The following is a 24173-nucleotide window of genomic DNA, read 5'->3' as shown; positions in this document are numbered from 1 at the left end:
TAGCAAATACTATAAGAAGTCCTCCAAAAAAAAGCAAATACTAGTACAAGAGAGGTGCATTAAACACCCATTGTTGCCAGCAATAACACTGGAATAAGGCTTTTAGCAAGAACTATCACTTGGGTAGGGTTAAAAGTTTCAGTATCATTGTATCAACATGATCGACTCTATATAACAAACTTTCACTGTGTAGTAAAGGATATGATCTGGAAATTGCTGTTCTTGATCATCGGAAGCCTTTTGCTTAAAGTGTGCTGTAAGGCACATTTACAATCCAGATCGACTGACAAGGTACATATCAATATCGAATGCTAAAATTTCTGGAGCATGTTTACGTACGTGTAACTTGAAAGTGTTACAAACAATCTTCTAAACCTGCAAAAAACAAAAACAAAACAAATACTTTATTTTCTTGAACATTATATAATGCACATCGTACAGAAACCAACAACATTGATAATTTTGAGATTGGTCATTAGAGCTTCTAATGTTGGATATAATATGATATTGACAAGAAGATTACAAGGTTGAAAATAAACTGTTCGCAAAGTTCCGACTATGAAATTGACCTCTACCATTCTGTTGAAGTGCAATTTTTACATTAGAAAATGAGATGTTGCCAACTCCACTTACCAAACCCACTGGCTTCTGTGTGCAGCCATTGCCTTAAAGGTTCTGGAAGGGCTACAGTTAACTAGACAACATACCAGTTGCTTTGAACTTGACGAGATCAACGGAGATAACCAAATTTCAACTGCACCACTGTATTTCCGAAACATGTTCAGGCTTACCTACATTTCCAAAAAAAATAGATCATGTTAGCTCCAGCTAATTTACTCCATCAAAAAAAGTGATGAACTATGATACATTTATATGACCGAGAAAAAAACACGTCAAACTGACTGGTATTGTCCAAAGTCTGTTCATAAGAACACAACTAAATTATGTATTCCTTATGTCATATGTTATAATTAGAAATTATCTATCTTGATACCAATATCATAGTGAAATTAACCAAGATACGGGCATGAGCAGTATATCATTTTTAAAGAACGTATAACACAGTATTATTGGTTTCTACCTCTCCGATGGTACAAAAATGACGAGATAAATGCCTTTAAGCACACCACATGAAAAAATAGCACCACATGTTTGCATGCTCTTTCAGACCACATGAAGGCTACTGTACAGAAACTTACAAGTTCCCACGCTTCAATATTTTCTTGCTGATTCTCATGAAGAAGCTTGCTGTTCATAGCAAAAATAAAACTGTTTAGATTCTAGAACAACACAACACACATGTACCAAAAAAATATGATAAACATATATATGTAATCTAAACAATCAAAAGTAAAAAAAAAACTGAGAAACTAATGTACTGTAGCAACAAAATGAGAAGAAGTTAACTAACCATATGCCATGATGAACATCACGATGATTCGGATGGCCTGATACTCCATAGGAATCAAAGGTCACAATCTAAAACATGACATATTGCAGCAGTAAGTAGGTAAAGTTGAAGGGCGAGAAAATGCAAATCAGTTTGAGAGCTCCACAGAAATAGACATAAGAGCATTTGAACTGCACAATCATACACTTAGTAACTGCATGCAGTGGGATTGCGTAGAGATTTCGGGGTGGGGATAGCTTATATAGTGTCAGACAATACGGCATTTCTCTGGAATAAGTATAACTAGTGAAAGGTTGTGAAATGTTCCTTTAAACATTCAATTTTGGGGGGAAATAAATAAAACTACAGCAGTAGTGATGTGGCGGTAGTCTGGTATATGCAGATGAACACATTTCATATCTGCTCCTTCAGGTCGATGCTCTAAAATATATTTATAACTGGCAAAATCAATGTAAGACATATGACTACAACCGAGTACTGCAGCTGGTAAAAGAAGTACATTATGGTTAGGAGTCATGTGAGGACTGGGATGAAGTCATTACTGTGTCGATATCCCACAGTTGGATCTGCTCCATGGTAAGTTCTGCTAGTAGTCCATGATCCCATTCCTCATGAAACCCATCCTACAATACACATTGGGCATGCTCAACTGTCAATATGTGTTTGGAATAGTATCTGGATCATGAAAAATGAGTACAGACAACCTGCAAATTTTGATGGTCCAAGACTGCAACTTGCTCAGCTGGAATCTGCAATTATGGGAGCCTAATCATGAGCAGAACAAAGCTTGCTCCCCAGAGGGAACTATGGAGAAGTGAAGGACCACGAGTACCTTAAGAGTAGCGCATGCATTGTACAATTCTTCTTTACGAGTATCTCCAAAACCATCAGCGTTACCTGTAAAAGTGGTAGTGACCACATGGAAAAATCAGCCAAGCACAGCTCTAATACACAAAGAAGCACTTGTGTATTTGTATTACACGCTAGAGAAACTGATTTCTAGTGGTAAAACGTGCAGCTCTGCTCTGTATCTATCATTTTGGTAAGCCAGGCACAAGCTTAAATGTTCAGAGTATAGAAAATAGTCCTGTATGCATATGCTATACTTTGGTCAAACGAATGGATAAACACATGGCCACTCCTGGACATACAGAAAGATGCACAAAGAACAGAGACATACATTTTTTCCGATAAAAGGGCATTTTTTATTGACTCAAAATTTAGCATCAAGCGGATACAAATCATGATGAGCAACGCCCGGCCTCTGCATAACAGAGACATACATGACCATAGGTAGCAATCTTACCAAGAGACATGCACAAAACATGAAGCTTGTGACCTTTTGATTCGAGGAAAAGAATCGTTGGACTAAAAAACCTGCATTAGATAGGAATGAAATCATATAAAAGTAAATCAGGCCAAGCACCAGACCAGAAGTAAGGTGAAAACACATAATATCCAGACTGAAACTCGGGCAGCACATGGATAGGACCGGCGCCATTTCTCAGTCGGAGTCGAACCACAAGCTATTTGATTCCGTTCAACCAATACGCGCTATCCTACGTGGTCTACACACCTGCCACGCGAGTTGGACACCGCATGAATTTCGTCGAGCACCTGGTGCGCAGGGCATACAGGAAGCAGAGGAAGGGAGGCGCAACATACATACATGGACTCGTCGTCGGGGTGGGCGAGCACCAGGAGCACGTTCCTGCTCCTCCTATCGCCGTGGAGAGGGGGCGAGAAGCGGGGGCTCGGAGGCAGGCAGTAGGGCGCCGGGGAGGAGAGGATCCGGCCGAGGGAAACCGCCCACAGTAAGAGGATTGCTCCGGCCGCCGCGACCAGCCAGATCCACGCCATGGGGACTCCCACCCGAGTCCAGCCGGCAAATCTACTGCAGGTGCTCTAGCGGCGGAGCCACCTTCGTCAAAAGAAAAATTCCGGCATCACACGAGCAATACGAACACCGCCGAGCCAGTGCTGAAAGTCTGACAGAGTATTTTCCACTGGTTACCTCGAGCTCGATGCCCCGATGGGTCAAGCCGTTCAGGTATCCAGGATGTCACCGCTCGCCAGCGGGAACGGAGACCGCGGAATCGGGCGCCGGCGCGGCCGTGCGAGAGCGAGGACCGGGGATGAAGATTGAGGAGCAGGAGCAAAAGAGGGGATGCATACACGGCACATAAATTTCTTTCCTTCTCTCTTTCTTTTTCTTCACATCTTGCTTTCATTTTTATAATTTTTTTACACAATACAAACGCAGTCTCTAATATAAGATGCAAATTTGGAGATGTAAACAGGAGATGTAAAAACATCATTTTACATCTTCAAAAAAGAGCCAACTTCAACCGATGATGTATTTCAAGATGTAAAACTAATATTCCAACGGATCAAGCGGCAGCGGCCGAGCTTCCAGAGGAGCGCCGGCGGCCGAGCGACGAGGATCGGCGCGGCGCTTGAGTGTCTTGCCGGCGGCGGGAATTCGAATGTGGCAGCGAGAGCTCGAATGGTCAGTGGCGGTAACTCAAATCATGCGGCGGCGGCACGGAGGGGACTCGAATCAGGCGGCGACGTTAACTTGAATGGCCGGCGGTGGTAACTCGAATTAGCCGGTGGCGGAATGGTGCGAGAAGCTCGAATCAGACGACGTCGGGAGCTTGAATGGCCGGCGGTGGTAACTCGAATCGGACGGCGAAGGAGCGGCGCCAAAAGCTCGAATCGGGCGGCGGAAGCGGCGACGGCGTGGCGGCGGGTCTGCAGGGGAATCTGGCAGCGCTAGTGCGACGGGGGGAACTTGAATCCGGCGGCGTCAGGGCAGCAAAAAGTGGTCGATGTAGCCAATTTCAGGCAGAGGGTGGCGCGGGGCGACGGAACCGACGGTGACGGTGACGAAGGTGGCGGCGGGGTCATCGGAGTCGGCCATGGCCCTAGCGGCGGGCCGGCAGACAGAAACGAAATGAAGGCGGTTGGCGGTTGGCACGCGCCTGGCGTTTTTACATCTTCTGTAAGTGAAGATGTATATTTTCATCGCGATGTGTTGTATTTTACATCTTCGGAAGGCGGATATGTAATTTTTTGGCATTTTACATCATCTATTGGAGAGAGGTTTTTGGGCCTCGAAGATGTAAAAGTTAGTTATTTTTTAATCTACATCTTCTATTCAAGATGCTCTTAACTCTATGCACACGTGTACATGTTGTAAAACATAGTCGAAGACAAAAAAAATCATGTGCCTACGATCACCCAAGATCAATATGAAGAAGCATAATGGGTTGGGATCACAATCGTTATAGTCACCGAGTTGCAGCGGAAGAAGAAAACTTGTCGGTGTAGATCATACTTGGAGTCCCTCGAACCGCCGATGAATGATCCCGCGAATCGCCCACAAACAGTTCCTTGAACCGAAGACCGAAAGCACGATCTTTTTACTTGGTTGCAAGCGTGCAACCTTGACGATCCGGCAACGCTTTGCTGTCCAGAGCTAATCGTCATTGGAGAGGGAGGAGATTAGAACCACATGGGGCTTTTAATTATAAGGACAAGAGGATTAATCTAGCTCTAATTGCTCATCTAGGACCAACTGAAACTATAACTAGAAGAACTAGAGGAGGCTCCAAAACTTGTATATCAAAAGAGCATAAATCCTCATGTATATATAGGACAGAGGGGAGAGTGAGGGCTGTCACCAAGGGGGAAAGAGCCCCCTTTGGTGCGCCGTCCAGGGAGGAGGAGTTTGACTCCTCCCCTCTCCCAATTATGCCTCATTCCCTTCTTCACTTTCCCATTTGGGCTTTTTTGGTCACAGTTGTCTTCCACCTCTTGGCATATTTAGACTCGTTGATATTAAATCATATATATAAATGTTCTAAATACTTTCAGACCATTTTACATATAATTTAACATCACTGGAAACATTTTTCACATATATATACCCAATATTCACCAAAACCCTTCGAGTGACCTCAGAATGCTTCCAGACCCTCTCGAAACTCTTCCGACTATTAATGAAACAATTTTACAAATATATTCTCATCACTTCCGTCATACTAACACTCAGCAGATCGTGATTACCTTAAGCTTGTGACCCTATAGGTTCGTTAACTCATAGACATGAACGAAATCGTTCGTTCAATGGTCGACATCGGGACCATGGACATCCATATCGATCCTATGAGCACACAAATGATATTCGAGTAAACCTTTAGTTATCATGTGATGTTCCTTTTGCTCCGCGATACTTCACAAAACCCGGGATGTATCGGTATCCTCCTGAGTCATCACCATGCTCACTATACCGAAATCCTCATTACCGGTTTTGTTCTCTTTTCTCATTGTCGTGTTTCGGCATCCTCGTGACGTAGTCACATGTGTCTGGCCAAACGATGATGGATGACATCGCACCGGGAGGCCCCTAAGAATATCTCCATCATTGGAGGAACAAATCCCACTCTCGAGCTATCTAGTCCCTTGTCAAACTTTTCGATGAACATGTAAGCTGTTGTTATAATCACCGTGTTACAGTTGACGTTTGAGCAACTTCAAAGTCCAGCGTACGGTAAGAAGTGAGACTCTCGCCGAGATCCCTTTCTGTGAAAACTACGACCAACATCCTGAAGGAAATATGCTCTAGAGGCAATAATAAAGTTATTATTTATTTCCTTATTTCATGATAAATGTTTATTATTCATGCTAGAATTGTATTAACTGGAAATATAATACATGTGTGAATACATAGACAAACATAGCGTCACTAGTATGCCTCTACTTGACTAGCTCGTTAATCAAAGATGGTTAAGTTTCCTAACCATAGACATGAGTTGTCATTTGATTAACGGGATCACATCATTAGGAGAATGATGTGATTGACTTGACCCATTCCGTTAGCTTAGCACTTGATCGTTTAGTATCACTAGTAGAAAAGGGGGCAACGGTCCAGGCCGGGTCAACCCATTAGTCCCGGTTCAGTCTAGAACCGGGACCCATGGGGGCATTGGACCCGGTTCGTGAGCCCAGGGGGCCGGCCGGGCCACGTGGGCCATTGGTCTCGGTTCGTCTGGACCTTTTGGTCCCGGTTGGTGGGATGAACTGGGACCAATAGCCTCGCTCCTGGCCCACCACCATTGGTCCCGGTTGGTGGCATGAACCGGGTCCAAAGGCTCCCCTTTAGTCCCGGTTCATGCCACCAACCGGGACCAATGAGGTGCCTATATATACCCCCTCGCGTAAGAGCAGAGCACACTACTCTGTTTTTTTCTGGCTGATGGGGAGAGGGCTTGGTGGTGCTCTAGCTCACCTCCTATGCACACAAGGTGTTCGATGGAATGCCCGAGCCACACTACTTAAGCTTTCTCCTCTCCAAGCTCGACCTTCAAGCTCCATTTTCCTCAATATTTGTCTAGGTTTAGCGGTCCGTCACGCCCCGTCCCCGTCTTCACCGCCGTCGATCACCCGCGCCGAGCTCATCGCCGGCACCACCGTAGTGAGCCTCTTGTTCTTATCTTCTTTTTGAAAAGAAAAAATATTCTTACTTGTATGTTTACATAGATACTTGTATTATTTTCTTACTTTTATTATTGCATCTTATATAGTGCGATGGTTTTGGTATCCGCCCCCGTCGGCCCTCGTCCTGTCTATGATTCGGATGTGGTATATATATTATCTTTATAACTATTGGTTCATTTATTGTTTATGAAAATTATGCCGACCAACGTGACATAGATTTGATTTATGTAGGATGTATGTGAATCGGAAATTCCAACCGACCCTATTGTCGAGAGGTTAAATTTAGTTGAAGAAGAAAACAATTTGTTGAAGGAAAAAATAAAAAAATTGAGGAGGAGAAGATGATATTGGAGTTGCATGTTGCGGATGTCGTCGATGATCACAAGATCAAGATGGATGCAATGCGCTTGAAGATTAGAAAGATTAGAAAATATGCCATTCATACCGAGGCTTGGTATCATTATGCCGTTGGATCAATTGTTACCTTGGTTGCGATTATGATCGCATTTGTTTTCGCATTGAAATGTTTTACATAATTTCAATGTATGGTTTAATTAATTAGATGGTCTGGAGAGCTATATGTTGTTAGATGAGAACTATGTATGTACTTTGGTTTTAATGTGATGATGAACTTCTATTAATTTGGACACTTAATTATATATAACGCACGTAGATGAACCGGCAATGGATGTACGGTGACAGACACACCTCCGAGTACATTAAGGGCGTGCATGAGTTTCTCAATGCGGCTGAGGCAAACAAGCAGAATGGTTTTATGTGTTGTCCATGCACTGAATGTGGGAATACGAGGTCTTACTCTAACCGGAAAATCCTTCACTCCCACCTGCTTTACAAGGGTTTCATGCCACACTATAATGTTTGGACGAGGCACGAAGAAATAGGGGTTATGATGGAAGACGGCGAAGAAGAAGAGTACGATGACAACTATGTGCCCCCTGAATACGGTGATGCTGCAACGGGGGGAGCTGGTGAAGATCAAGAGGAACCAGATGATGTGCCCAATGATGCTGCAACGGGTGAAGCTGCTGAAGATCAAGAGGAACCAGACAATGTGCCTGATGATGATGATCTCCGCCGGGTCATTGTCGATGCAAGGACGCAATGCGAAAGTCAAAAGGAGAAGCTGAAGTTCGATCGCATGTTAGAGGATCACAAAAAAGGGTTGTACCCCAATTGCGAAGATGGCAACACAAAGCTCGGTACCGTACTGGAATTGCTGCAGTGGAAGGCAGAGAATGCTGTGGCTGACAAAGGATTTGACAAGCTACTGAAAATATTGAAGAAGAAGCTTCCAAAGGATAACGAATTGCCCGACAGTACATATGCAGCAAAGAAGGTCGTATGCCCTCTAGGATTGGAGGTGGAGAAGATACATGCATGCCCTAATGACTGCATCCTCTACCGCGGTGCATACAAGGATCTGAACGCATGCCCGGTATGCGGTGCATTGCGGTATAAGATCAGACGAGATGACCCTGGTGATGTTGACGGCGAGCCCCCCCCCCCCCAGGAAGAGGGTTCCTGCGAAGGTGATGTGGTATGCTCCTATACTACCACGGTTGAAACGTCTGTTCAGAAATGAAGAGCATGCCAAGTTGACGCGATGGCACAGTGAGGACCGGAAGAAAGACGGGAAGTTGAGAGCACCCGCTGACGGGTCGCAGTGGAGAAAAATCGAGAGAAAGTACGGGAAGGAGTTTTCAGATGACGCGAGGAGCGTATGGTTTGCTTTAAGCGCAGATGGCATTAATCCTTTCGGGGAGCAGAGCAGCAATCACAGCACCTGGCCCGTGACTCTATGTATGTATAATCTTCCTCCTTGGATGTGCATGAAGCGGAAGTTCAGTATGATGCCAGTTCTCATCCAAGGCCCTAAGCAACCCGGCAACGACATTGATGTGTACCTAAGGCCATTAGTTGAAGAACTTTTACAGCTGTGGAATGGAAACGGTGTACGTACATGGGATGAGCACAGACAGGAGGAATTTAACCTAAAGGCGTTGCTGTTCGTGACCATCAACGATTGGCCCGCTCTCAGTAACCTTTCAGGACAGACAAACAAAGGATACCACGCATGCACGCACTGTTTAGATGACACTGAAAGTATATACCTGGACAAATGCAGAAAGAATGTGTACCTGGGCCATCGTCGATTTCTTTCGACCAACCATCAATGTAGAAAGAAAGGCAAGCATTTCAAAGGCGAGGCAGATCACCGGAAGAAGCCCGCCATGCGTACCGGTGATCACGTACTTGCTATGGTCAATGATTTACACGTAATCTTTGGAAAGGGTCCCAGCGGACTAGCTGTTCCGAATGACGCTGAGGGACACGCACGCATGTGGAAGAAGAAATCTATATTTTGGGACCTACCCTACTGGAAAGACATAGAGGTCCGCTCTTCAATCAACGTGATGCACGTGACGAAGAACCTTTGCGTGAACCTGCTAGGCTTCTTGGGCGTGTATGGGAAGACAAAAGATACACCTGAGGCATGGGAGGACCTGCAACGTTTGCACGAAAAAGACGGCATGCCTCCGAAGCAGTATAAAGGTCCTGCCAGCTACGCTCTTACGAAAGAAGAGAAAGAAATCTTCTTTGAATGCCTGCTCAGTATGAAGGTCACGACTGGCTTCTCGTCGAATATAAAGGGAATAATAAATATGCCAGAGAAAAAGTTTCAGAAGCTAAAGTCTCATGACTGCCACGTGATTATGACACAACTGCTTCCGGTTGCATTGAGGGGGCTTCTACCGGAAAACGTCCGATTAGCCATTGTGAAGCTATGTGCATTCCTCAATGCAATCTCTCAGAAGGTGATCGATCCAGAAATCGTACCAAGGCTAAGGAGTGATGTGGCGCAATGTCTTTTCAGTTTCGAGCTGGTGTTCCCACCATCCTTCTTCAATATCATGACGCACGTCCTAGTTCATCTAGTCGACGAGATTGTCATCCTGGGGCCCGTATTTCTACACAATATGTTCCCCTTTGAGAGGTTCATGGGAGTCCTAAAGAAATATGTCCGTAACCGCGCTAGGCCAGAAGGAAGCATCTCCATGGGCCATCAAACAGAGGATGTTATCGGGTTTTGTGTTGACTTCATTCCTGGCCTTAAGAAGATAGGTCTCCCTAAATCGCGGTATGAGGAAAGACCGACTGGAAAAGACACTCTTGGAAGTGACTCAATAATATGCAGGGACGGATATTCTTGGTCTCAAGCACACTACACAGTTCTACAGAACTCTATCTTGGTGACCCCGTATGTCGATGAACACAAGAACAGTCTGCGCTCCAAACACCCGGAGCAGTGCGACGACTGGATTACATGTGAACACATCAGGACTTTCAGTAGTTGGTTGGAAACACGTCTCAGAGGTGACAACACTGTTTGTGATGAGCTGTACTTGTTGTCCAGGGGACCATCTTTGACTATATTGACTTACAAAGGATACGAGATAAATGGGAATGCATTTTACACAATCGCCCAAGATCAAAAGAGCACCAACCCAAACAGCGGTGTCCGCTTTGATGCAGCAACCGAGAGTGGAAAGGACACATATTATGGTTACATAGTGGACATATGGGAACTTGACTACGGAGATGATTTTAAGGTCCCTTTGTTTAAGTGCAAATGGGTCAATCTGTCAGGCGGCGGGGTACATGTAGACCCACAGTACGGAATGACAACAGTGGATCTGAAAAATCTTGGGTACACTGACGAACCGTTCGTCCTAGCCAATGATGTGACACAGGTTATCTATGTGAAGGACATGTCTACCAAATCGAGAAAAAGAAAAGATAAGGAAGCGAATACATCATACGAAGAGCCAAAGTGCCACATAGTTCTTTCAGGAAAAAGGGATATCCTGAGAGTGGAGGGCAAGACAGACATGTCTGAAGATTATGAAAAGTTTCATGAAATTCCTCCCTTCAATGTCAAGGCTGACCCAAGCATCCTGATAAACGATGAAGATTATCCATGATTACGGCACAATAAGCAAATGACACAAGCGAAGAAAAAGTGAAGACTTTCTCCCGCAACTATTATGATGATACCATGCCAACTTTGTAACACACGAGTATGCTATGCCAACTTTTTCAGAGTTCATTTGAAAACTATGAATTTAGGTCGAATTTTCTCTATAAGTGCATCTATGTTCATTTTTTTAGTAATGTTAATCACAAACTTGTGATTCACACAAACTTTAAAGAATTCAAATTTTAACTATTCAAATTTGAAAACTAATGGCACTAACAAAAAGTTTATAATTTTTCTAAAACTAATGGCACTAACAGAAAATTTATAATTTTGCTGACCTAAAAGCAAAAAGAATTAAAAAATAAAGCAAAAAACAAAAGAAAATAAATAATACAGAAAACAAAACAAAAAAACTGAAAAAAATAAAATAGCAACAATAAGTATTTTGTTGTAAGTAGAAACAAAATAAAATAAATAAAGCAACAAAGAAAACAAAAAAACTAAAAAAGTGTTTTCAAATTTAAAAAGTAATGGCACTAACAGAAAGTTTATAATTTTTCTAAAACTAAAAGCAAAAAGAATTAAAAAATAAAGCAAAAAACAAAAGAAAATAAATAATGCAGAAAACAAAATAAAAAAAATGGAAAAAATAGGCACTAGAAGCAAAAAAAACAAAAAAAGTGTTTTCAAATTTGAAAACTAATGACACTAACATAAAGTTTATAATTTTTCTAAAACTAAAAGCAAAAAGAATTCAAAAATACAAAAAACAAAAGAAAATAAATAATGCAAAAAACAAAACAAAAAAATTGGGAAAAAAAATAAAAATAGCAACAATAAGTAAAGAAAATAAAAAAACAAAAAAGTGCCTCCTACTGAGCCCCCACGGCCTGAATACGACTAGAAACCCTACCATGGGCCAGGATTCAGGCTCACAGGAGACCCAGTAGACCCACAGGCACAAACAGTGGATTTAGGCCCGTAAGCCTGCAGTAGAGAGGAGCTCGCAGTGGTTGGCTCGACAGAGCTTATAAATCACTCCAAGCCCCTCTCGGCTAGCGAGGTGGGACTAAACATCCCACCGCACTGCGCCAGTTCTAGCACACAATCTTTGGTCCCGGTTGGTGCCACCAACCATCAACCGGGACTAAAGGAGTGCATTGGTCACGGTTCATGGCACCAACCGGGACCAATGCCCCCTTTAGTCCCGGTTGGTGCCACCAACCTGGACCAAAGGCTGCAGCCCAAAGGGCGGGAAGCGGCGGCCTTTGGTCCCGGTTGGTGGCACAAACCGGGACTAAAGGGGGCATTGGTCCCGGTTGGTAGGACGAACCGGGACCAATGCTCCGTTTATATAAGTCACTCTTGTGAAAAAATTGGTTCAGTTCGATCCCGCCCCGACGCCGCCGCCAGGCTGCCCCTCTGTGCCTCGCCGTCGCCGTCGTCGCCCTGCCTCCGATGCCGCCCCGCGCCGCCCAGACGCCGTCGCCACCCCGCGCCGCCCCGACTCCGCCGCCGCGCGCCACCCCGCGCCGCCCTGACGCCGTCGCGGTCACCTCCCCGCGCCGCCCCGACGCCGTCGCCGCCCCGCGTCGCGCCCCGACGCCGTCACCGCCCCGCCTCTGCCTCGCCGTCGCCGCCCCGCGCCGCCGTCGCCTCTCGCTTTGGCCAGGGCCGGCACCGCCCCCCTCTTCCCCCCCTGTTTTTTTGCAAATATATATATATATATATATATATATATGTTTTTTCCTGATTATATGTATATGTATAGTATATGTATGTGTGTATATGCAGGGCGAAACTAGGCCTGGGGCAACTGGGGCTACAGCCCCAGGCGTGGGCCAAGTAGCACCTGTAACACATAGTAGAAATTTTTTTCAGAATTTGGGATACATACAAGCCCAGCCTCAGGCTTCACATAGACGTACAGGCCTTCGAGGCTTCAACCCATTAGCCCAACTCCATCAATCAAACAGAAAACCAATCGACGGTAAGCTTCGATCTGTAGCCTAATCGCTCGTCGATCAAGTCAATCAAGAAAGGAAAAAAAATACCCCTCGCCTGATCGCGACAACAGGGGAAACCCTCGCCTCGCTCGAACAGAGCGCCCAAGCGCTGCGCCGCCACCAGCCGCCCTCGTCAACCCGTGATTGGCGATTCCCCGCCACGCCGGCTGCTGGGTCCAGTGCCCTGGCCTCCCGCCTCCTGTTCTTCGCATCTATTTCTGATTTGCAGTGCATACACCCAGGACCGCACTTTGTGCTAGTGTGTTGCACAGATAATATGTAATCTTAATCTGTATCACCAAATTGTTATCCCTAATTCCTTTATACCAGCCAAACTTAGTGAGTTTTATTTATTTAGTCAATTTTATTTTATTGTTGTAAGGAAATTAGATACTTGATTTTATACGAACAATTGATATAGTCTATGTCCAGTGTCTTGATTTTAAATACTTGATTTTATGTTTGCAGATCCAGATCCTTCTACTATTGCTGGTGAAGAAACGAGGGCCTTGAATTAAGCAAGTCTTCACTAATTTGATACCAAACCATGTTTGGAATGATACACTTTGTTAAACTATTTCTTTTATGGATTTTCCTCTCGTGATAAGAATGAATTTTTATTTTGTCTTGAATGTGATTTTGTGTCATACTTATAACGCACATTGATGTGCATAGTATTAGACATTATAATTAGTCAGTTAATTTTAGCCCTAGGCTTTGAGAAATTCTGGTTCTGCCTCTGTGTATATGTATGCAAAAGATAGATTAACAGAAAAAATAGTATTTTTTCTGTTCATAGATTTTTTTGGTGATATTGATTATTGTAAATATGCAAATGTTTGTATATTCATATGAACAATGAATTAGGCAAAACCTTTACTTTTTTCTAAAATTTCTATTTGAACATTATTTAAAAAAACAAGCAATACTACGTCATGTATTTTTAAGAAGGAAGAAAAAGAATTAGAGGAAAAAGGAAATAAGAAGAGGAAGAAAGGAGAAGAAGAGGGGAGAGGAAGACGAGGAGAAATAAATAAGAAGAAGAAAAAAGAAGAAAAAAAAGAGGAGAAGAAGAAAGGAATAGTCTATTCCTTTCTTCTTCTCCTCTATTCCTTTCTTCTTCTCTTCTTTTTTTTCTTCTTTTTTTTCTTCGACACGTGGGGGGGGGGGGTCGATATACCCCCTCCCCGATAATATTATTTTCCCATGTACGTATGTCGTGTCGATATAGACTCCCGATAACTTCAACACGTGTGTGTGTGTGTGGGGGGGGGGGTCGATATACCCCCTCCCGATAACTTCAACACGAGGGGGGTCGATATATATACCCCCTCCCCGATAATATTATTTTCCCGCATGTACGTATGTCGTGTCGATATAAACTCCTGATAACTTCAACACGTCCAGGGTCGTCCAGGGTCGCCGAGCGGTAGAGGAAACCATAAATAGCAAGTATCGTCGGTGTGAGATACATGTGGCCGTCGGTGTCAGACACTACATCCATGTCCCTCTACCGCTCGGCGACCCTGACCCTCGACGACCCTCGTTCCTGATAAAAAAAGAGGAAGAAGAAAAAAAAGAGAGGAGAAGAAATCTTTCTTCTCCTCTTTTTCTTCTTCTTCTTCCTCTTTTTTTTATCAGGAACGAGGGTCATCGAGGGTCAGGGTTTCTTCTCCTCTTTTTTTCTTCTTCTTCTTCCTCTTTTTTTATCAGGAACGAGAGTCATCGAGGGTCAGGGTTGCCGAGCGGTAGAGGAAACCCTAAATAGCAAGTATCGTCGATGTGAGATACATGTGGCCGTCGGTGTCGGACACTACATCCACGTTCCACAAGTGACGCGGGCCGACGCCCGCGTCACTTGTGGGACGTGGATGTAGTGTCCGACACCGACGGCCACATGTATCTCACACCCACGATACTTGTTATTTAGGATTTCCTCTACCGCTCGGCGACCCTCGACGACCCTCGTTCCCGATAAAAAAAAGAGGAAGAAGAAGAAAAAAAAGAGGAGAAGAAAGAATAGACTTACTCCTCTATTCTTTCTTCTCCTCTTTTTTTCTTCTTCCTCTTCTTTTTTTATCCTTGAAGCGTTGTCGAGGCCACCCCAAACCCTAGAGAAGCAGCGTCGAGGCCACCCCAAACCCTAGAGAAGCAGCGTCGAGGCCACTAATTAATATGTGTTCTACGTTTGCCACTAATATATCCATCTGTCATGTTTGAATAATAATTGCCATGTTGTAAATATTTGTAGAAACTATGGACACCGCCCGAGACGAAGTACAAGAAGAGTTGTTGGGGGACATAATCGCACAAGGAAGTGATGCCGTCTGCTCGTTGTTTCTCAACGACACCGATGGTCTGGAAGCAGCTGGCTATGATTATGATGGCTCCGGTGACCTAATGCCGGTGCAAGAAGGAGACCGTGATGACGTCTCCGGTGACCGAACCGAGTCCGTCCAGGTATATATATTAGTTAAGCTTCTGCTGACTAGCTAATTGATGCATTCATTGTTTTGGTATGTATACATATTAATTAAGTCTTTGTTCTTTTTTCCAGCCCTCCGGATCGAGCACAACTTCGGTAAAGAGATGAGACCCGAAGAAAAAGTTGAGCTCGGATGAAAAGTTTGAGATCATAGCAATCGCGCCCGACGGCCAACCGATTGAAGCCCTCCAGACAAAGAGCGCATTTGTTGCTCAGTGCGGGGTTTTGGTTAGGGACAAGATCCCGATCAGCATCCAGCAATGGTTAAAGCTGGCTACAGAAGACCCTGAGGTGTCTTATGTCAATGATATGCAGAAAAATGATCTTTGGACTGAGCTGAAGTCAAATTTCACCCTACCGCCAGAGGATGATCCAGAGAAGCCAGTTAAAGAGCAATTAATCAAGTCTTTTGCTCTTAAGAGGATGGCAGAACTATCCAGGAGGTGGAAGAAAGAGCTGAATAAGTTTGTCGAAAATAAAGAGACACCAGAATTCAAGGCAGATATGAGAAGATTAGAGATCCCTGGCCCGCATTTGTGGCCCACAAGACATCGGAAAAGAGTGAGAAGATGTCGGTGACAAACAAGCAAAATGCTGCGAAGAAGAAGCATCACCATCGCACGGGGTCAGGTGGCTACCTCGTAACCAGACCTAAGTGGGCCAAGACTGAGAATGATCTGGTTGATAAAGGGATCGAACCAGAGACAATTAACTGGCCAGACCGTTGCCGGACTTGGTTCTTCGGGGCTGGCGGAACCTTGGACCCTGTATCAGGGAAGTGCATTTGGACGAATGATCAAATGGACATACCAGTCAAGAAGCTTCAACAGTATATCGAAGTAGCGCAGCAAGGGACGTTCGTTCCAGACAGAGAGAACGACGAGCTCACAATGGCCCTTGGGAATCCTGAGCAACCTGGACGGACACGAGGCACGCCAGGCTCCATTCCGCGAAAGGTTGGGTTTCCGGACGCAGGCGGTTACAAATGCCATGAGAGGAGGAAGAAAGTGGAGCAGACCCAACTGCAAGCACTGCACGCTAGGGTACAAGCGATAGAGGAACGAGAAGCAAATCGTAGCAAACGAACTGCCGAAGCTTCCCCCGAAGCTACCCCGCCATCTCAGCAGAGAAGCAGTGTGGCTTCCACCGAGCTGCTTCAGCCGGAGCATGTCTTGACGGCTCCTGCCAGCTATCCTATGGATGCTATCACGGAGTCTCAAAATTGCCACCTTATGACGCAATGGATTAATATGAAGGTCAAGGTGGCTGTTGGCTCTGTTTTTCCTACTGAACCCGGCGCAACTTTTCACTGCCAGCCGATTCCAGAAGGATATGCTAGGGTGATGGTGGATGAAATAACGAAGGGATTTGAGGACCTCCAGCTTGACCACCCTACCGGTGAAGGGGAGGCTGGGTTCTGCTCTGAAGACTCCATGCCTATGGCGGAAGGAGCTCAGCAACCTTCCGAACTGGATGCCTCCGCCTCCTCCTCCTCCTCCGGCGAGTCAGGGCACTCTGCCTCCTCCACCGCCTCCTCTTCCGGCGAGTGACGATCAGGGCACTCGGCCGGCTCCTTCTCCGGCGCGTGGCGGCACTCCGCCTCCTTCTCCACCGGCGCACCCGAGCAGCCATCCTCCTCCTTCTCCGCCTCGTCAGCAAGGGCGGAAGAGACCTGCCGCCGCTCCAGCTGCTCCGGCGCATCGTAGTCCTTCTCCTCCGCCTCGTAAGAAAGTAAAGAAGACAACCACTCCGTCTGCTCTGCCGGTGTCTAGCAGTACAGCCAGAGGCGGGAGGACATACAGATTCGGTCCTTCTCTGAAGACTCCAGAGAAGTTACCATACGAGAGGACCCCGGAGGAGAACGCCTAGATCGCGCGAGAAGAAGTGAGGAACTTCTTTGAAGGGGTGAAAGCAAAGAAACATCCACCTCCGGAGGAGAAGGTAGATCCGATGAAAGCGAAGCGCACTCTGGCTGCCCTGACAAAACCACCCAAGTCTCCGCCGAAAGGAAACTATGAGCGCATTATTGGAAAGGAATTTGCCGAAGCAGAGTGGTCGGGAAGTACTGTCAGTTATCAAAGGCTGAAAGAACGACGAGCTAGGAAACAAATTGCCCAGCTCGGCGAACAAGCAAAGCAATCGTGCCCCCCGCTCAAGGTGCCTAGCGACATCGTTGCTGATGATCCGAGGATGGTGCCCGGTTATAGAAATCTTGGAGATTACCTGCCCGATGATGTACATTATGATTTCATGGAGGTGCAGATACAAAGATACGAGTACGGGAAGCCTCTCGTCAAAGATGAAAGATCTCTATCAACGATGATGCGAAGATTGCATGATTGGTACTTGAAAATATGCAGAGAGTCTGGGGGGAGGATTACTTTGTATGTGAGAGTTAAAAAGGAGCATGACCTTGCTGGAATTGAACTGCTGCCTGTTCCATTTGAGGAGTTCTTTCAGTTTTTCAATCAATTGGCCCTCGATAAAGCAACGGTCACCTGCTACTGTCTGTAAGTAGTATTACTTCTGTCATTAAGTCTCTCTATATAGCTCAGCTCTTTCATTGCATGTATTTATAATTATCCTCACTATATTATGCAGATTGAAGATCGTCGAATTGAAGAAAAGACAAATCGGTGATATTGGGTTCATTAACACAAATCTCATAGATGCAACTCAGGTTAAATTTCACCGCAGATGCCGAGGCCAACTTGCTAAGATCGTTGGTAATAAATGAAAACAAAGATATAATACTCTTTCCTTACAACTTCAAGTGAGTGTTACTGTCTTGTGCATATTCGGTTTCCCTTATATATTAGTCAAGGTTATAGTAATGTAATTGATGAGTTATGCATGCGTGTGCAGTTTCCACTATATTCCTCTAGAGACTAAGCTTGAGCAGGGACTAGTAACCGTCTTAGACTCAAGACGAAAAGATCCCTAGGACTATGCGGACATGACTCAAATGCTCGAGAAGTAAGTTAAATCGATCATTATCCACCATATCAACAACTTTGTTCATTTCCTGATATATCAAGTAATTGTTTTCTTTGTCTGGAAGGGTTTGGAAAAAATTCACCAAAAAAGCTCCGGGACTCCCGAAGAAGCTGCAATTTAGACACCCGAAAGTAAGTACTATAGTAGCATGTTCCGCGCATCTCCTATTGATTCAAGCACTAGTTTCATCAATACCATTTGGCATTCTTGCTTATCAGTTTGATTGACCTCTATTTCTTGTAAAGTGGTTATGGCAGGAACAAGGGAATGATTTCTATGGATACTACGTTTGCGAGTCCATCCGCCACACGACCTGTGAGCGGGGCTACTCTGACGAACAATATGAAGTGCGTAAATAACAACATTCACAATTTTATTTTATTACCATCATTTGTGTTGAGTTTCATTCATTCATATATATATATATATATATATATATATATGTATTGACCCCCTTCTTCAAATTAGATGTTTCGGAAGCGGGATGAACTCCTAGCACCAGCTCGCATGCGAGCAATTCAAGAGGAATTGGCGGCATTCTTTCTTGACCACGTGATCGCTGAAGACGGAGAATACTATGTGGACCATGAGTCCGTATGTTAGGAGATTATATTTGTAAGAGATAATTATTGTATATATGTAGCCGGTAGTGTCGGATAGATATACGAGAACTTGTTGTTCGACCAATCTCTCGGAGAAGGAGAGGTGGTCGATATCACTTCTCTCTGTATGCATATATGTTCATGACGATCTTCTGTTTCCTTCGTTTGCTTACTATCTAGCTAGCGTGTATAGTCCTCTCTATACGTATGTATAGTACGTAGCGTCGACCAAGCACAGACATAAGAGAGGACACTTCTCTCTATTAATTATAGCTAGCTAACACAATATATGAAACACCTAAATTAACCCCCAAAACCCCCAACCCCCCCCCTTTCAAAAAAAAACAAAAACCCCAGCCACAGAAATGCTGACGCGTGGATGCCTATTGGTCCCGGTTGGTGCCACCAACCAGGACCAAAGACCCTCCTGCCTGGGCTCCGCGCACAGGCCACATGGAGGCCCATCTGTCCCGGTTCTGGATTTAACCGGGACTAAAGGGACAGGGCATTAATACCGACCCTTTAGTCCCGGTTCAGGAACCGGGACAAAAGGCCCTTACGAACCGGGACAATAGGCCCTTTTTCTACTAGTGTATGTTGCTATTGCTTTCTTCATGACTTATACATGTTCCTATGACTATGAGATTATGCAACTCCTGTTTACCGGAGGAACACTTTATGTGCTACCAAACGTCACAACGTAACTGGGTGATTATAAAGGTGCTCTACAGGTGTCTCTGAAGGTACTTGTTGAGTTGGCGTATTTCGAGATTAGGATTTGTCACTCCGATCGTCGGAGAGGTATCTCTGGGCCCACTCGGCAATACACATCACTACAAGCCTTGCAAGCATTGTAACTAATGAGTTAGTCGCGCGATGATATATTACGGAACGAGTAAAGAGACTTGCCGGTAACGAGATTGAACTAGGTATTGAGATACCGACAATCAAATCTCGGGCAAGTAACATACCGATGACAAAGGGAACAACGTATGTTGTTATGCGGTTCGATCGATAAAGATCTTCATAGAATATGTAGGAGCCAATATGGGCATCCAGGTTCCACTATTGGTTATTGGCCAGAGAAGTGTCTCGGTCATGTCTACATAGTTCTCGAACCCATAGGGTCCGCACGCTTAACGTTCGTTGACGATATAGTATTCATGAGTTATGTATGTTGCTAACCGAATGTTATTCGGAGTTTCGGATAAGATCACGACATTATGAGGAACTCCGGAATGTTCCGGAGATAAAGTTTGATATATGGGATAATAGTGTTTGGTCATCAGAAGGGTTCCGGAATTCATCGGAAGGGGTTCCGGATGTTTCTCGAAATGTTTGGGTACGAGAACACTTTATTTGGGCCAAAGGGTAAAGCCCACAAGGTTTTTGGAAAGCGCAAAAGGAAGTTTTGCGGAGTCCAGGGGCTAGACGCCAGGGTCCCTGGCGTCTGGATCCAGACGCCGGGAACCGTGGCGTCTGGCCCTGGAGTCCGAGAAGGACTCTTGCCTTTCGGGTAAAACCGACTTTGTGGAGACTTTTACTCCAAGTTTCGACCCCAAGGCTCAACATATAAATAGAGGGGTAGGGCTAGCACCCAAGACACATCAAGAAACACCAAGCCGTGTGCCGGCAACCCCGTCCCCTCTAGTTTATCCTCCATCATAGTTTTTGTAGTGCTTAGGCGAAGCCCTGCGAAGATTGTTCTTCACCAACACCGTCACCACGCCGTCGTGCTTCCGGAACTCATCTACTACTTTGCCCCTCTTGCTGGATCGAGAAGGCGAGGACGTCATCGAGCTGAACGTGTGCTGAACGCGGAGGTGCCGTACGTTCGGTACTTGATCGGGACGGATCGTGAAGGTGTACGACTACATCAACCGCATTGATAAACGCTTCCGCTTATGGTCTACGAGGGTATATAGACAACACTCTCCCCTCTCGTTGCTATGCATCACCATGATCCTGTGTGTGCGTAGGAATTTTTTTGAAATTACTACGTTCCCCAACACATCCGCCTCGGAATCGTAACTCGCCTGCAGATTTTTGTCGATGTTTTCTTCCTCGTCTGACCAAGCCTCCGATCTTCGCAACCCTAGCTCATAATACCACTTGTTAGAATAAATCCGAGGCATATCGTTGATCATTCGAGGACCAAGCAATCCCACGAGCACGACACCGAGATTTGTTAACGAGGTTCACCGATATGGCTACATTCCCGGGGCCTGACTATGAGCGCTCCTCCCCATGACACCGCTACAATACCGCACCAGGCCGCCCTGGACGCCGGCACACGCCGCCGGCTTCCCCTGCGTTCCTGTGCTATTATGTTGGCATAGGTTACATCGTATGTCTACCCCGCTATATATGAGAGGCCTAATATACGAGTGTCCTACTTGGACACGACTCCATATTCTATCTAAACACAATACTACTCAGAGTCCAACTGTAACCTAACTTGTACACAATATTCGACACAACTCTAACACATTGCATTCACGAGCTACGTGAAATAGCTTGAACTCCCTTCCATCTTTCATCAATCTTCTAGCCTCATCAACAAGCATGGAATACATGGACCTGTCCACACCTGTCACTGTCACTAGTGCAGAACCGGGCAATAACACCGGTTCGTAAGGCCCTTTAGTGCCGGCTCAGTAACCGGCACTAAAGTGTGGGCACTAAAGGCCCCCCCCTTTAGTACCGGTTCAGCACGAACCGGTGCTAAAGGGCAACCATGTGGCACGAACCAGCTCCAGGGGCAGGGAGCCCTTTAGTACCGGTTGGTGACACCAACCGGTATTAAAAGGTTGGGGGGTTTTGGGTTTATGATTTCTTTTTCATTTAATTTTATGTTTTCCATTTAATTCTTTTTCGTTTGCTGGTATTTTACGATACTGCATATTGTACACGTTATGCATATATATAAATAGAATTACTAGTAGAACCGATCATATATATATATACACACACACACACAATGCTATCTGTATACAATTTCTCCTAATTGGTGCTTTCGGAGCCAGTGGCATTAGCCTAATTGTGCCTTCGGAGCACGATAACAATTGGAAGTGGTTCATGGGGGCGGTAGCGGGTAAAAGTATTCTCCTTTGGGATCTATGACCTGGTCGAGCAAAAATCCCGCTATTTCCTCTTGAATTGCTTCTATGCGGTCCTCTGGTAGGAGTTTCTCCCGCACCTCTTTGAACTGTTAAGAAGGAGATCAATATGCATGTGTATTAGTTGTGTGACTAGATATCGATAATGGTGTAAAAGTTGTGAATAGTGTTCTGACAAACGTACCCACTCCTGTCTTTGAGATCTGCTCCTTTCGGACGCCATCATGCGAATGTTCTCGCAAACGTAGTATGCACATAGATTATTTCCCCGGCGCCTGCTTCAGGGCCTTTACGAGAATGGAATTTGATCAGATAATAATTAATCAAGCATGATACTTAAAGAGATGGCAGCTAGCTAGTACTACTTAATTACTTACCATGGGTCGATACCATTTCAAATTTTGTTTCCATTGGCCTGGAGTGACGTTGATGAACTTTGCCCAAGCCCTGCCGGCCGACAAAGAAAATGAATAAATGGGTTATTAAATAGTTGTTATCAGGAAATGATGAACTAATTAAATAGGCCGAGATATAGTTAATAATGATTGAAATTACCTGTTGACTATCCCCTTCACGATGGTGTAGTCAGTTGGTTTCTTAAGTAGTGAGTCTAGTACTTCAACTGTTCCTTCATCAACTTTAATGATTAACAAGATCCAGTGAAATCTGCATGCACACACGTTTGCATGTCTTAATTAAGCGGGCATATGTAAGCAAAAACATGTAGCTAGCTAGTAGGCAAAAACAGAATTTGTAGTACAAGACAGTGTGACTCACTCGAAGTTGTAAGGAAGTAGTATATCATCATTGTATTTGAGGCGCTTGAAGAACTCTAGCATGCTTTCCTCTACACTTTTTTCGTAATATGGATATAATTTCCATGTGTATTCATTAATGGTATTTGGGTCAACGAACCCAATGCCATAGCGTCCACCTTTTTTCATTTCATGAATCTTCATCCTGCATAATACCACAGAAAAGAATATAATGAGGATAATTACAGGTAATGATTGATCAAAATGATCACTACAGCTAGCTTGAGACTTAAATTATAGAAATAAATCACTTACAGACAATAGAAACCGACGATAGATGTGTCGAGTGCGTCTTGATTGTATAACTGAAATAGTTCTGAATACTCAACGGACACAGCTTTCTCATGGTAGTAATGATCCTTCCTGACATTCACCATGAGGGACTCTCGATTGGAATTCTTGGTAATGTCCATGTACCATTGATGCAATTCATACATTCTCGTTGGGAGCTTCTTGACCTTGTCTGGCTCGACCAAAGGTTGGCCCCGGACATATTTCCGTTTTATTTCCTCCTCTCTAGTCGGAGACATGGGCTCGATATCGAGGAGTTGTCCAACAGTGATCATGAGGCTTTTAGCCTGCTCAATATGCTCCTCGGTTATTACCATATCGCCCAGCCCGGGAACGTTAATGGTTTGCCCACAATAATATTGGGCGCGCCTACTCTCATGTGTTGTTGGCACAACAAGCGGGGGGATTGATTGCGCCGCCTGTTCTCCCAGCTGGGGAACGGTTTTACCGCATGTTTTGCTAGCTGATTTGCTCGAGCTTGAGCTCGCCTCTTTCTGTAGACGTGCTCTATTTAACTTTCTGAGGTGGCGCTCATAGTCTGTGTCAACGGGCTTGGGAGCTGGTGCTCTAGCCATACGAATGAAGTGGTCAATCTTTTCCTCAAGCACTTTCTCCCTTGGCGGCGGTGGCGGTTTCGGTGCAAAATGGGCTTCCACCTCGGCCTTCGATATGGCTGCGTTTTCCTCCTCGGACTTGTCGTAAGGCCTCTGCGGAAGAGGCGCGAGGCTTGGACCATATTGAAATCGCTTGCCTCCGCCTGTACCTCCAGTACTACCTTGACTTGTACCGCTACGCACCATAGCTGAGGCGGCTCTCTTCCGTGATTGCTGAGGTGGCGAAGACGGCTGACGTGGCTGAGTTGGAGGAGGAGGAGTGGCCTGAAGCTATGCCGGACTTGGAGGAGGAGTGTCCTGACGCTTTGCCGGACTTGCAGGAGGAGGAGTG

At 45.1% G+C, this 24173-nt stretch overlaps 1 protein-coding gene across 7 annotated transcripts; it reads right to left on the bottom strand.

The window, feature by feature from the left end:
* Nucleotides 1-83: 83 nt before the first annotated feature.
* LOC125540410 (uncharacterized) lies at nucleotides 84-3642 on the bottom strand. 7 transcript variants are annotated; one of them, XM_087545461.1, is made up of 10 exons: nucleotides 3426-3642; nucleotides 3077-3332; nucleotides 2718-2788; nucleotides 2244-2308; nucleotides 2116-2160; nucleotides 1954-2034; nucleotides 1412-1479; nucleotides 1200-1248; nucleotides 634-791; nucleotides 84-375 (listed from the first exon to the last, which is right to left on the bottom strand). In XM_087545461.1, the coding sequence occupies exons 1-10, from the start codon at nucleotides 3640-3642 to the stop codon at nucleotides 312-314; spliced, it is 1074 nt and encodes a 357-aa protein (XP_087401587.1). In that variant the 3' UTR covers nucleotides 84-311. The 7 variants fall into 7 exon arrangements, with proteins under 7 accessions (XP_087401587.1, XP_048559979.2, XP_048559981.2 ...); XM_048704022.2 differs by having other exon boundaries at nucleotides 3081-3332; nucleotides 3426-3602; XM_048704024.2 differs by having other exon boundaries at nucleotides 708-791; nucleotides 3081-3332; nucleotides 3426-3602.
* Nucleotides 3643-24173: the final 20531 nt, after the last annotated feature.

Source organism: Triticum urartu, chromosome 2A (assembly GCF_056163025.1).
Source record: "Triticum urartu cultivar PI428250 chromosome 2A, HENAU_Tu73, whole genome shotgun sequence".
Taxonomy (NCBI): Eukaryota; Viridiplantae; Streptophyta; class Magnoliopsida; order Poales; family Poaceae; genus Triticum; species Triticum urartu.
Note: the sequence above shows the minus strand (reverse complement) of the source record. Positions and strands in the feature narration are given on the sequence as shown.

Coding starts and splice junctions, on each gene's coding strand:
- LOC125540410 (XM_087545461.1), bottom strand. CDS start 3,642: ATGAAAGCAAGATGTGAAGAAAAAGAAAGAGAGAAGGAAAGAAATTTA. Junction 2,309..2,717: donor TGTTTTGTGCATGTCTCTTG/GTAAGATTGCTA, acceptor CCACTTTTACAG/GTAACGCTGATGGTTTTGGA. Junction 792..1,199: donor ATATTGAAGCGTGGGAACTT/GTAAGTTTCTGT, acceptor TTGGAAATGTAG/GTAAGCCTGAACATGTTTCG.